The 13,771-nt window shown below is 41.2% G+C and overlaps 1 protein-coding gene across 5 annotated transcripts in view; it reads left to right on the top strand.

The window, feature by feature from the left end:
* FMNL2 (formin like 2) overlaps window positions 1-13,771 on the top strand; it is a 302,656-nt gene that overhangs the window by 252,198 nt on the left and 36,687 nt on the right. For all 5 annotated transcript variants that reach the window (XM_032410419.1, XM_032410429.1, XM_032410457.1 and 2 more), the window contains exon 10: window positions 13,177-13,251. In XM_032410419.1, the coding sequence (XP_032266310.1) occupies window positions 13,177-13,251 (75 nt within the window). The remainder of the gene's footprint in view (window positions 1-13,176; window positions 13,252-13,771) is intronic.

The raw sequence follows: 13,771 nt of genomic DNA, 5'->3' as shown, positions 1-13,771 counted from the left end.
GATAAACAAATATCTGGGATTTTTTTTTTTTTCTGGTAAAGAAGATAAGCTTTGTTTTTATTAAATTCATTCTCTTTGTGATGGTAAAATGTCCAATGTCAGATTCTTTGTTCTGAACTAAAGATGATGAATGAGAGAACAGGTTTAAACAGAGGTATTGGGGAGTGTGTGTGTGTGTGTGTGTGTGTGTGTGTGTGTGTGTAATCCAAATAGAGAAGGGCATTGTAACGAAGATGAACTCCACAGGGTACCAGCCTATAGGAGTAAGGAGGCCAGGTTAGAATGGCCTGGAAGGATGCTCAGAAGAAACCAACACAGAGCATGAAGGACAGTCAGGAGGGTGAGAATATACCTGGTGGGTCTGGTGTCTTGTGCAAGTTCCTGCTTTAGGTGACAAGTTAGTCACATGGTCTCTGTCCCCCCTTCAAATTCTACATTTTCAGATTTCTATATATAATTTGGTTTATACATGCCTATGTATGTAATACATGTTATGCATATATGTTCAGGTGGTTCCATCTGAGGAAGGTTAAGTGCTTCTTGTACTACAGATAAGAAAACAAGGTACCCAGATAATCAAATGATGGGTACAAAAATTTACAAACCAGAACTAAACGTAACCTAAGGATAGTTGGTAAGATAGAAACAAGCTTAAAATAAAGATAGAGCTCTGTGATTTTAGACTACGTTGTGATGTTAGTCCCTTGTTCCCTTAATAACCACCTGGAAGTGGCTGCATCGGTGTCTAAACCCAAGTGTCATTAAAAAAAAAAATCTGCAGTGTGTCAAAGGCGCTTGCTGCTTCCCTAACCAGAAAGTGAGCTGAGTGTGCTGGGGGGCACACGTTGGTACCTGCCGCTTGTAAGGGCCTATCTGTGAAAGCATCGCTGGCTTGAGCAGTGTTTGAAAGACTGAGCTTTCAAGTCATTATTCAGGCTTTTCATTTCCCAGCTCCTCCATCGTACCCAGACTCTGTCTCCTCATTGTACTCCAGCGGCCATTCTTTATTCCTTTCGCCATAGTGGTGCATGTGGCTCCTGCCGAGTTCTTTCGTTCCTTGTAGCCATCTGCCAAGGATATATAGTCACGCTTGCTTTTCATTCACAACAATCGACTGAAACACACTTAGTAGAAGAAAATGGCTCAGCGGTTCCTGATTATGGTCCAACAATCACTGTCAGTCACCCTTCATCGTGAAGCTGAGCTCTCTGACGGAATTTTCCCCCTCAGCCCTGCGTCACTGGAGAGTGGAAATGGCCAATTACAGTAACATGAGCTATAACTCTGTTTTGTTTCAGGAGTTTGGTTTTGGCTGTGGAAAATGAGGGTTCCTTCCCCACCAGTAAATGTACCAGCAACACATGTGGTATCCTGGATTTACTGGTATACCGCTAAGAACAACACTGAATTTTCCATTTTGAAGTATTTTCCAGGAATAGGTGTAAAGCTAGGAAGTAGCGTATTCTATGTGGTAGTTATCAAGGACATGTTTAGTGCATTGTTAAGATAATCATGTTTTTGTTGCTTGCGTATTCTTGATCGTTTGATATTTTAGTGTGTCATGCATTCTAGGGCAAATATATTTACTTGGGTTGATTCACTATTACTGTCCCTGAACTTTGGGGAATGCATGTCCTATAGACCATGCAGAAGAAATCTGTTTCTTTATCTCTCTCCTATTCTGGCTCGGAATCCAACATTCACTTGGCTTTGGGAGAAGAATATCTAGCCTCGTAATGAGCATCCATGTGACAGAGGTAGCCACATCCCAGAGACAACAGAGAATGGTCAGGGATCCACTGCTGTCTAACCTGGTAAATGCCAGGGATTGTACCTGTCCCTGTGTAACATAATTGAAGGGATGTCTGGTTTTTGTGGGTTTTTTGTTTTTTGTTTTTGTTTTTAATCTTTATGTTTTTCCTTCCTTGTAAACCGGTGGTGGGTTTCTTGCTATCTAGGGAAGCCTGCCCTGTCCGAATGATGTGACTTCATCTTCGTTGGAGAGATGGCAGATGTAGTTGTTCTTTGTATGGTGTGATTGACTCCCTGACAGTCTTGGAAGACATTTTCCTATTAGAAATCCATTTATTTGCTTCTTCAAGTTTGGGGTTTTGAGAATTCATCATCTTTGTAGAAATAAAGAAGCTATTCTCTAGTAGTATGACCAGTAGTTCTTAAATTTTTGGCCTCAAGACCCCTTTTTACGTTCTTAAAAAGTATGAAGGATTCCCCCCCAATTTTTAGTTTATGCAGGTTATGGATTGATATTTACCCCTTTAGAAATGAAAGCAAACTTTTGATACTTATTTCATTAAAAATAACATAATAGACTCGTTACATGTTAGTGTTAACTTTTTCTATAAAAAAACATTTTTTCTCAAAACTTAAAATCAGTGAAGTGTAGTGGCTCTTTTAGTCATCTTGGGCTCCCATAACAAAATACCATACAGTGAACGGCTTACACAACAGAAATTTATTTCCTCACAGTTAGAGGCTGAAAGTCCCCATGCCGGCATGGTTGGGTTCTGGCGGAGGTCCTTGTCTTGCTTGAAGATGGCTGCTTTCTTGCTGTATCCTCAGATGGTCTTTCCTAGGGGTATGTGTGTATGTGTGTGCAGACGTCTCGCTTTCTCTTCTAAGGCCATCGATGTCATTGGATTAGGGGTTCACCCTTACCACCTCATTTAACCTTACTAACCTAAAAGCCCTATTTCCAAATACATTTGAATTGAGGGTAAGGCTTTGATACATGGATGTTGTGGAGACACAGTTCCCTCCATAATAGTGGCACTACTTTATATTTTTATGCATCTTTTATTTTTTTAAAAATTTTATTATGTTATGTTAGTCACCATACAATACATCATTAGTTTTTGATGTGGTGATCCACGATCCATTGTTTTCGTATAACACCCAGTGCTCCATGCAGTACGTGCCCTCCTTAATACCCATCACTGGGCTAACCCATTCCCCCACCCCCTCCCTTCTAAAACCTTCAGTTTGTTTCTCAGAGTCCATAGTCTCTCATGGCTCGTCTCCCCCTCTGATTTCCCCGCCTTCATTTTTCCCTTCCTTCTCCTAATGTCCTCCATGCTATTCCTTATGTTCCACAAATAAGTGAAACCATATGATAATTGACTTTCTCTGCTTGACTTATTTCACTTAGCATAATCTCCTCCAGTCCCATCCATGTTGGTGTAAAAGTTGGGTATTCATCCTTTCTGATGGTTGAGTAATATTCCATTGTATATATGGACCACATCTTCTTTATCCATTCATCTGTTGAAGGGCATCTCGGCTCTTTCCACGGTTTGGCTATTGCGGACATTGCTGCTATGAACGTTGGGGTGCATATGGGCCTTTTCACTACATCTGTGTCTTTGGGGTAAATACCCAGGAGTGCAATTGCTGGGTCATAGGGTAGCTCTGTTTTTAATTTTTTGAGGAACCTCCACACTGTTTTCCAAAGTGGCTGAACCACCTTGCATTCCCATCAACAGTGTAAGAGGGTTCCCCTTTCTCCACAACCTCTCCAACATTTGTTGTTTCTTTCCCTGTCCATTTTTGCCATTCTAACTGGTGTAAGGTGGTATCTCAATGCATCTTTTAAAGTCTAGCTTAATAGTAGATAGTTGCATGCTCATATCTGCCTCTGAATTCAGTCACTTGTGTTGTTTTGATCGAAGTAGTTGAAGAAAATCCAGCCCCACACAAATACACAGATGGAAAATAAAGTATTTTAATAGCATGTTTAGGTAACAGTGGATATTCTTTTTTGAAACTACACAAACACTGGACAGGTAGTAGCTTCTTAAAGGTTATTTGCAAAGTAGAATTTGAAACTGTATTATGAACTTCTGGTACTCTATTAATTTAAAATTTATTTGCCTGTCTTGTACCTTGAATGAATGCATAGTTTTATAACAATATGCGGCAGTCAGTTGGAAAATATCAATTCACTGAATTATCTGGATCTTCTGAAAATTGACACATTTCATCATGCAATATTTAAAAAAAATCATATTATTATCACCACCAATTTCATCGAAAAATCTTTAAATATTGGAAAAGCTGTCAAACTCATGGTGAATACAAATTTTCCAAAATTCTCATTTTTTCTTGAAAGCTCAATTTTTATCATTGGAAACAAATACTGTCAATTTCCTTCATCCATTTTAAAGAAAATTACTGCCAAGTTTTTAAGTCTGAATAACTGTGGTTTGTTATTCTTTTCAAATAAGAACGAAAAAAATGGCTAGGTCATCTTGCAACTAGAATAATCCTAGAAGTGCTTTTCCTCAAGGTACCCATATTTTAATAAGCAGCAAAAGTGCTTTATGCAGGCTTCCCGTTTCATCATAGAGAATATTAAAAAGGTGTATATTCATTGGTAAGATTGAATAAAATTAATACTTTTTATGACATCAAGGTTTTTTAAATTAAGTTTTTAATTTTAATTGCAGTATAGCTAACATGGAGTGTTATAATAGTTTCAGATGTACAATATAGTGATGCAACAATTCCATACATTACTCTGTGCTCATCACAGTATGTGTACTCTTAATTCCCAACACCTTTGTCACCCATCCCTCCATCTACCTCCCCTCTGGTAACCATCAGTGTGTTCTCTATAGTTAAGAGTCTGTTTCTTGGTTTCTCTCTCTCTTTTTTCCTTTGCTTGTTTTGTTTCTTAAATTCCCCATTATGAGTGAAATCATATGGTATTTGTCCCTCTCTGACTTATTTTGCTTAGCATAATAGTCTTGAGTTCTATCCATGTTGTTGCAAATGGCAAGATTTCTTTCTTTTTTTTCTTCCTGAATAATAATCCATTACACCCACACACCCACACCCACATCTTCTTCTTGCCACAATTTGGCTGCTTCCACAATTTGGCTATTGTAAATAATGCTGCAGTAAACATAGGGGTGCATGTATCCCTTTGAATTTGTGTTTTTGTATTTTTTTTGGTGAGTACCCAGTAATGGGATTACTAGGTATATGGTAATTCTATTTTTAATTTTTTGAGAGATCTCCATACTGTTTTCCACAGTGGCTGCCCCAGTTTGCCTTTCCACCAACAGTGCACGAGGGTTCCTTTTTCTGCAATTCTTTGACAACACTTGTTGTTTCTTGTGTTTTTGGTTTTCACTATTCTGACAGGTGTGAAGTGAAATCTCCTTGTGGTTTTGATTTGCGTTTCCCTGATGATGAGTGATGTTGAGCATCTTCTCATGTGTCTGTTGGCCATCTGGATGTCTTCTTTGAAGAAATGTCTGTTCATGTCTTCTGCCCACTTTTAATTGGATGATACGTTTTTTGGCTGTTGAGTTGTGTCAGTGTTTTATATATTTTGAGTACCAAGTCTTTATCAGATATGCCCTTTCTTCAAGGTTATTCTTAAGTGAAACTGGCTTTCACCTGGTGGAATACTTGGTGCCACTGCCTTGAGTCATGCCAAGGTGGCAGTGGTTTTCTTCACCCACTATTGCTTTTGTACTACCAGTGCGAATGTCTACTCTGTGAAAAAGGCAAGTAACACCTTAGTGTCATGATAAAAATAGTTTTCACCTTGTAGACTCTGTGAAAGAGCCTCAGAGACCCTTGGTGTTGAAGAACCATGTTTTAAGCACTGCTTCCCAAATACCCTGTCTGCTGTCTTGCTGGGCCGGGTGGAAGTGGTTCCAGGTCGCCGAGAGTAAGATCTTCCTGATGAAGACCCAGGCCTGGGGCAGAGCACAGAAGAAAGTGAAGATGTAGAATGAGCGGAGGAGGGAGCAGTGGACAAACCTCAGGCATTTGCCTGCTTGTGGACTGAGGTCTTTGATGTAGCCAACAAAGAGTCCTTGTCTTCAAGGGCTCTGAATTCATAGCACATCTTTGTTAGATTTAATTTGACTTGTGATTCAGGCGTGAAGAGAGCATGGATTGACATCTGTCTCCTGAGCAGGGCCCAAGGTCTGTGGTGAAAATGCCACAGGATTTAAACAACTCCTATCGTGTTGTTGCTACAATTCAGCGAACACATGATGACCACTACAAGTGTGTCACTGTGTCCCCTCCCTTGCCTGGCTTGACCAAATTGGGTATGCTCAAAGGATGAATCAGGAGAAATGAATAAAATACAGTGTTAGGCCTTCTGCTTCTGAGGGGTCTGATGGGTAAGTCATCGCAGAGATGACTGAAGGCCTTGACTCCTCACTTAGTCCTCAGATAGCTATTCACGTACCAGTCTCTCTCGAATTGCAGTGTATTTTGGTCTTCCTCTAGGAACAGAAGCCTTGAAAGAATCTGTATGAGTTCTTACTGATGACCAAGAGATGTGTCTTGCATTGAAGCCAGAAAGAGTCAAATCAGACATTAGGAATATTTCTGAAAGATGTCATTTATGAAGAATTACATTGTGGAGCCTTACTCTCTCGAATTTAGTGAAGGTCATCTTTTTTTTTTAGGGGAGTGATTAAAAATGCATTTCTCATTTAAGGTGTGGCGTTTCAACGAGTTACTCTTTGGGGATTTTTAACTAGCCCTTTGCTTCTATGTCAGGATTCTTATTTCAGTGCAGCAAAATACATACATGAAAAGTAAAAGAGTCATCTGGCTGTTTTGTGTGGTTGGTGCCAAAACATCTGGATATTTGGAAACATCTGGAAAAGCAACTGAAGCTTTCACAAGGGTGACTAGCATGATGTGGATGAAACCTCTGGCTCATAATCAGATTATTTACCAGTTCAGCATTGATAGAAATGTTTTATTAATTTATGAGGAAGGAAGGTTGAAAAGATTGTAGAATACATTCAGTTGTTTAGCTTTCAGTCGTTTTCAGTGGAGTGAGAGATAAGGTCGTTGAGTTTTCGAATGTTTCAATTCAGTGAACATTTCCGCCCTTAAATCCCGGGAGACAGGAGAGCCAACAGTAGGTCCTGCTTCTGTCCGGCAGCTGTGTGGTGTCAGTGGATGAAACGTCTAGTTACCTTAGGAGAACGAGAGCACAGACCCCTGCAAGCACACAGCGCCCCAGCAAAGTGTTTTTTTGGCCAGGCCGTCATGGCGTCAGATAATCCTCAGGTGGCTGGTGCTCCCAGTGGAAGGTAAAAAAAATGCTCTTCACCTAGGAGTAACTATGAAATAACTGTTTACTTCATGCGGCCCTGAGAAGAAAATGGAACTTTTATTCCCAGGCAGCAACCCCCCCCCCATCCCCCCCGCCCCGAAGGGTCGTCAAATCAGTCATAATAGACTGTGCCTCTCAAAAACGGTGCCTTCCTGCAAGGAGCCCTGCGGATCACAGGGGCCTATTGTGAGAAGAAGAAAAGAAAGTATTGAAGCAGGCACCCGGCAACAGGGCAAGAAGGAAACACTTAAGCAAGGGGCCTTTAATTTTTATATAACTAACCCAGGAGCATATTTTATAGCTACCTCATAAGATTCAGGCCTCAGTCTGGCTGCAGACGTTGTGTGGTGCCCTGGGAGCTGTTGCTGGGGAAGCCAAAGACAGTCATTGACCTTGAAAGGGGACAGAGAGGTGGCTGAAGGCCGGCCGTCTGTTGTTCATTTCAGCATCTGGCTAGCAAGAATACTCGTTATTACAGGCTTTCGTAAAACCATCTTTTCTCCACTATGAGCCTTGAGGGAAATCATCCCCTCACCCCTGCTCACCCTCAGAGACACTGTAAGCCACTGCCTGTTTTGCATCCAGGGCCCCAGATTTATCCAAATGGTTTGGGACACTGTTCAGAAATGTCTTTCACAGATGTGGGAGAACAGAGTTGAGTTGTTTTTTGGCAGGAGTTGTGCTTTTGCTTCAGTTCTTCTTGAAGTGGAAATGTAGCTTGCTTGTCCTGGGTGTGGCCCGTTTTTATCTGGGCAGAGCAGGGTTGATCTGCTCAATCAGCACCAGGGAGCCAGATGCTGTGAGATAGTGCTTTGGCCCTTACGGACGGACGGACGGATGCAGGGCTTGTGTAGCCAAGTGCCTCTCTCTACATTTGGTTTGTGTCGAGCTTTCAGGCTGGTCAGTTTGGGAATATCATGTTATATTGCCATGCCTAGATTAGAATTTTAGAACTTCAAGATATCAAGTGAGGGTTTTTTTTTTTCCCCCAAACTTTTATTAGCAATGAAAACCTTCAATGAAACTTTTTTCAATGAAATCTTACCAGGCAACTCAGTTAAAGCAGAGTTGGATAAATGAGGACAGAAGTCCCAAGATCCTTTCTTATTTGTGTTTTTCCTTTCCCTGCCAAGCTCCCCACCTCTGGACCGCCCCCCCCCCCCCGCCCCAGTGTTCCTCTGTAACCCTTATGGCTTCCTAAAAGAAGCCTTGAAAACAGGCAGGATAACCTAAGGCTCTTAAATTAATGGATTTGAAAATGAAGTCCAGAGATTCCAGAGACAACCATGGTGTCCAGGCTCACAGCAGGGTAGTGGCAGAGCTGTGACCTATGATGCAGGTTTTCTGGTGCCCTGTTTGGTCCTATTTCTGCCCTCATATCCCCTCACCCCCATCAGTGTTAGAGCTTCAAGGTGCAAAGGGGCATGGACGTCAGGCAGGACCTCAGGGATGGGTGGGTGTTTAGTAAACTGAAGTCTGTGGTCCAGGATCCCAGCCTGAGGGTTTTTGCTTTATACAGTGTTACTCGGGCCAGTGCATTTATTGACACAACACTGATTTATAAATGAAGATGCCTCTTAGGTTTCCTGCAGAGTACATGGTTTTCCAGAGCATAGACTTTTATTTTCTGGCAGCCCTGGCTGTTAGTAGTGGAAACCTAGTTCCAGTTGGAGTATTCCCATGCACAAGAGCCTCCTCTGCAGTCTACTCTGCTTGGCCTTTCTGTGGCCGAATTGTCTTCTTTTTTCTTTTTCTTTTTCTTTTTCTTTTTTTTTTTAAGATTTTATTTATTTGAGAGAGAATTGAGAGAGCACATGAGAGGGGGGAGGGTCAGAGGGAGAAGCAGACTCCCTGCCGAGCAGGGAGCCCGATGCGGGACTCGATCCAGGGACTCCGGGATCATGACCTGAGCCGAAGGCAGTCGCTTAACCAACTGACCCACCCAGGCGCCCTGTGGCCGAATTTTCTTAAATTGGCTCCCTACCCCACCTACTTCAGTGGCTACTTGTCACTGATCCAGGAAATTGGTGTTAAAATTAGTGGAGGAATGGGAAACACCATTGGTTATATGAAAGGCAAGAAATGACATATTTCAGTTCCCACAGAACAGTTTTTTTACTTGAAAGTTTTCCGATCGTGTATTGTCTGGCCTTTGTTGGCAGATGGAAATTATATGCGGCAATATGTGACGTTCAGTAATACACACATGCAGATACGCTCCTGGCTCCTATATCTGTTCTGATGAAGTCCTTGAGTGCATCCCCGCGAAGGCCAATCAATGTGTGGATTCTGAACATAACTGAGAGTCGGTGTCTTGTTCCTTTTATCCTCACCATTTTCTGAAGCCAGGTCAGTTTCAAAGGAGAAAAGAGGCACATTCAGCCATGATTGTTCTATTTGAACCAAGTGTGTGGGGTGGTCCAGATGTGAGCAGTATGAGCTGAGACTGCTTTCCTTTGATGCCGAACACAACTTTACCAGCCTCCCCCAAACATATCTTGCCATTTCCTGTGGGATTACAGTATATACTTGTTTAATGATTGCTAAAGTAATGTAGAAACAAATGTGAGTCTGGTTTGCATGCTTCCTTTCCTCCAGCAGAAATAAAAGGGGGGGCCTCTGGAGTCCCTGCTGTTCCTATGGAACAGTATCAGAAAATACCACCCTGAACTCGTTAGCTGAGATTGGCAACAGAGCTTTCCGCTTAAACCTTTACAGAGAGGGACATGGTGAGCTGATGGGAGAGGGACATGGTGAGCTCACAGTGGGTGAGGAGAGCGATCAGCCAGATCATTCTTTTTTTTTTTTTTTTTAAGATTTTATTTATTTATTTGACAGAGACAAAGCAAGAGAAGGAACACAAGCAGGGGGGAGTGGGAGAGGGAGAAGCAGGCTTCCTGTGGAACAGGGAGCCCGATGCGGGGCTCGATCCCAGGATCCTGGGATCGTGACCTGAGCCGAAGGCAGACGCTTAACGACTGAGCCACCCAGGCGCCCCTCAAAGCTTTTCTTAATGTCCATTTCAGCCCTGTCTATCAGGGTGGTATGTGATTTTTGGGATCTTTACCCAGCATGAAATTCATCTAATATTGCTTGTTCTAGATTTGATGCCTTCTTTTTTTATTAACAGGCTATGAATAGTTTTGTTTTCTTGCTGCCACATGCACCTTCCTCAGCCATATAAATCGCCTTTTTTCTAATGCCTTGCACACAATCTCTGATTATTTGGGAGTTACCTTAGTATTTATTGTACCTCTGCGGGGACTGTGGGTCAATTCCTGCTGCATTCCCATGATACCCAGTTATGGTAACTGTATCTCCTTATTTATAGTTAAGTTGGAGATTGAATGAGTTGGAGAGTTAATGATCTAGTTATCTGGTTTATAATTGGTAGTCAGAAAGGTTGGGGTTGAATCTGCGAGTCTATATTATTTAAGCTACTGGTTCAGCAACCACGAGTACTTGTCAAAAGCACAGATTCCTAGTTCCACTGTGGATATTCTCATTCAGTATGTCTTGATTTAGACTCTAGGAACCTGCTGTTTTTAGAAGTTCCATGGAAGATTCTGGTGCAAGCACATCAAGTATACGCCCGGCGTAATGATTATGGTTTTTAACAGTAACATTTTTCATCTCTGTTGGTGTCTCAGATAATTCTGGAATGCTTTCAGTTATTGTCTTACATTTATCATCAGCCAGGCTGGCAGCTGGGGACCTGGCTCTAGCTTCTGGATTGACCTTTCATCAAGTTACAGTTGTTCGCTCTGTCTAGGTTTCAGTCTCATTCATAAATTGAGGGCACCAGGTACTTTACAGATAATTGACATTCTTTTTCTTTGGAGGGGTTTTGCCCGCCTAGGAATTGTACTCCTCATCACTGTTCAGTGATGCCTGTTGCTTCTTCTAGTTCACTGGGTGCCTGGCAGCTCAACAGAACGTGAATCACTGCTTCCGGTAGCTGCTAGCTGTTTGCAGATCCAGGACGGCTTCTCTTCCTTTCTCCTGCCACTGCCAACCTTCCAGAATAGATGGAAGTAAACCATTCCCCTGGGAAACAAGTGCTTATGTTGGGGCTTCTCTTAAAATTCAGGTTGTAATTCTGACCCTTTCCATATCCAGACTTGGCAGTTTTTAGCCACTGGGCTCTTTTTGCAGGCTAGGGACTTTTGTGCCTCTAGGCACAAGATGTGGCTGATGTCGTAGTCTAGGGAACTGGGCTTGTAATGCCTCACCTCCCTGCCCCCAACAAACCTTTTTCTTCCAGGAACTTGTTGCTTCTTCTCCAAGAGGGGCTGGCTGAGGCCAGGAGCAGAACAAAGTATCCCTTTAAATCTCTGGTTCTCTGTCTTTGTGAAGTTGCATCGAAATGGTCTGTGGTGCTTTTAAAATGGTGCGTGTGCGTGTCATCCAGCCCTGCCTGGTCCTATTGAATCAGGCTCTCTCTCGTGGGATTGGACATGTGTGTTTTTTTTTTTAAAAGCTTGACTTTAAACACTCCCTTTGGAGCCTCCTTTTCTTCCTCTGGACTGGGTTCATGCACTGTTTTTTCTGTAATTATTTTTTATTAAGGCAGGTATAAATGGAGAGTTGTCATCAGAATAAAGTGTGATATGCATCTGTTGAGAAAATTAAGCTGCTTTGAGACCTAGGTGGCCCTCCGAAGCTGAAGGCTTAACATTTCCAGCACACAGTTGAGGCACAGGAACTATCACGAAAGCCTTAATCCTGGTGCCTGTCTACTCTGGGCTGATGGTTCTTCTTTCATCAGCGTGTTAGTGTGGGAAAGTCGTTCATCCTTTCATTAAAGTGTATTTTTACATAATTACTCATTTGTCCTTTTTCAGTGTAATTCAACAAATATTATTGGGAACTTACAACATGCTAAGCGTTGTTCTAGATGCTAAAGATAGAGTAGCGAACAAAACAGACAAAATTGCTATCTTCTCGAATCTTTCTCTTCGTATATAGATATATAAATTATATATATATATGTATAACTTAACATGACAGAACTAAATGGCTGCATTATAGCATTATGAAATGTCATTTTAGGGGAATTCTCAGGATCATCCTATATATTGCTAAGATGACAAATAGAACTGGAAAATTGAGTCAAGCATGTGAAACCTGGATTAAATTCAAAATGTTAAATAAGACCAGAGACCATGTCTTACTTGTATTACATGTAGCTCATGGGTGTTCAGGTGCATACTTTCTGAAGGCAAAAGGAATAATCCAGTAGGTTCCAAAAAAAGGTAGCCAAGGTCACTGGCAGAATTAAAGTTTATCCTTTGATTTTGGGAATAAGTCTCCAGAGAGTTCTTATTTGTTACAAATCTTTCTTTGACTCTGTGTTTTTAACTCCTGTGTAGACCCAGATACTTTGGGGGCCCTGGAGTTCACGGTAATTTATCTGCCTCTTTCACCTGTTCAATGAAAGCATTAATTTGAGGTGAATGTTTCAGGCCTCAGGGGTGCTACTTCACAAATCACTGCAAATTTCTGTACTTGCCTTGAATGGGTTAATATAGCTTCCCAAGTGTCTACTATAGTAGTGGATACTTTACTGCTCTGGTGTCTACTTCTGTGTTGTGGTTTATGCACTAAAATAATTTGATTTAGGTATAATAGGAACGTTTTCAATCTGTTTTCAAGGAATTTGAATACTAAATTGTCCAAATCTTTTAGCATGCCTGTTTTAAAAGTGCTTTTGTAAAAAGGAAAAGGGGGTGGGGGGAAGGGGTTGTTTTTGTTTTCTTTTTTTAAACCATAACATCCTGGGATTCTGAATCCAGGTTAAACAAATGTTGGACTGCAAAGATAACCAATAAAAGGAAAACACATTTGATAGAGATTTCAATATATTAAGGGAACATTTAAAAGAAACCAAGGGCTTGACTCAAGTTGGTATTTATGAGTTAACCAACTTAGAAGTAAATAGTGTGTGAGAGAGGCAATAAAAAGATATTCTGGAAATAATTATTATTGCTAAAATTCCTACATCTAATTTTAGAATGCCTATGTTTGGAATTTCATATGCATGATGAAAATGTGTATTTCAGGTTTGTGGGGAAAAACAGCGCTTTGAGAAGTTGATGGAACATTTCAGGAATGAAGACAATAACATAGATTTTATGGTGAGTTATTCCAGTACTACATTACACTCAATAAGGCAAACTCCGTTTCTGCACTTTTTTTCCTAAATCCATTTATATTTATATATTATACATATGTGTGTACGTATATGCATATGAATGTTACAAAGGACAGAAAATTGAGTATAGTATGCTATAGATTCGGTCTAGAGTGTTCCTCACACTTTGTATTTTTCCCTTACAGGGGAAATTGGTGTTTATTTCCAGTTTTATCCCTCACGTGCATGCTTATAATAAAGGCCCAAAGCCCTAATTATTTATAGCGAATAAAGGGTGAAGCCATGCATTTGGGGAAAGGATGTTAACTCCTGGTACAAATTCCTGCAATTGCCAGTTTTAGTTTTCAGTAAAGAAAGTAGAAACCAAGAATCTTGACCATTTTGTCTTTTGCACACCCCAGCCAGTGGCTTTCTCCAGACTACATTCTCAAAGACTAAAGTGCATTGGTTTGTAGAAATCCCCCAAATTACTATACAGCAGTGATTTCCACCCACAACCCCCC

Source organism: Phoca vitulina, unplaced genomic scaffold, assembly GCF_004348235.1.
Source record: "Phoca vitulina isolate PV1807 unplaced genomic scaffold, GSC_HSeal_1.0 scaffold1, whole genome shotgun sequence".
In the NCBI taxonomy this organism is placed as follows: domain Eukaryota; kingdom Metazoa; phylum Chordata; class Mammalia; order Carnivora; family Phocidae; genus Phoca; species Phoca vitulina.
Note: the sequence above shows the minus strand (reverse complement) of the source record. Positions and strands in the feature narration are given on the sequence as shown.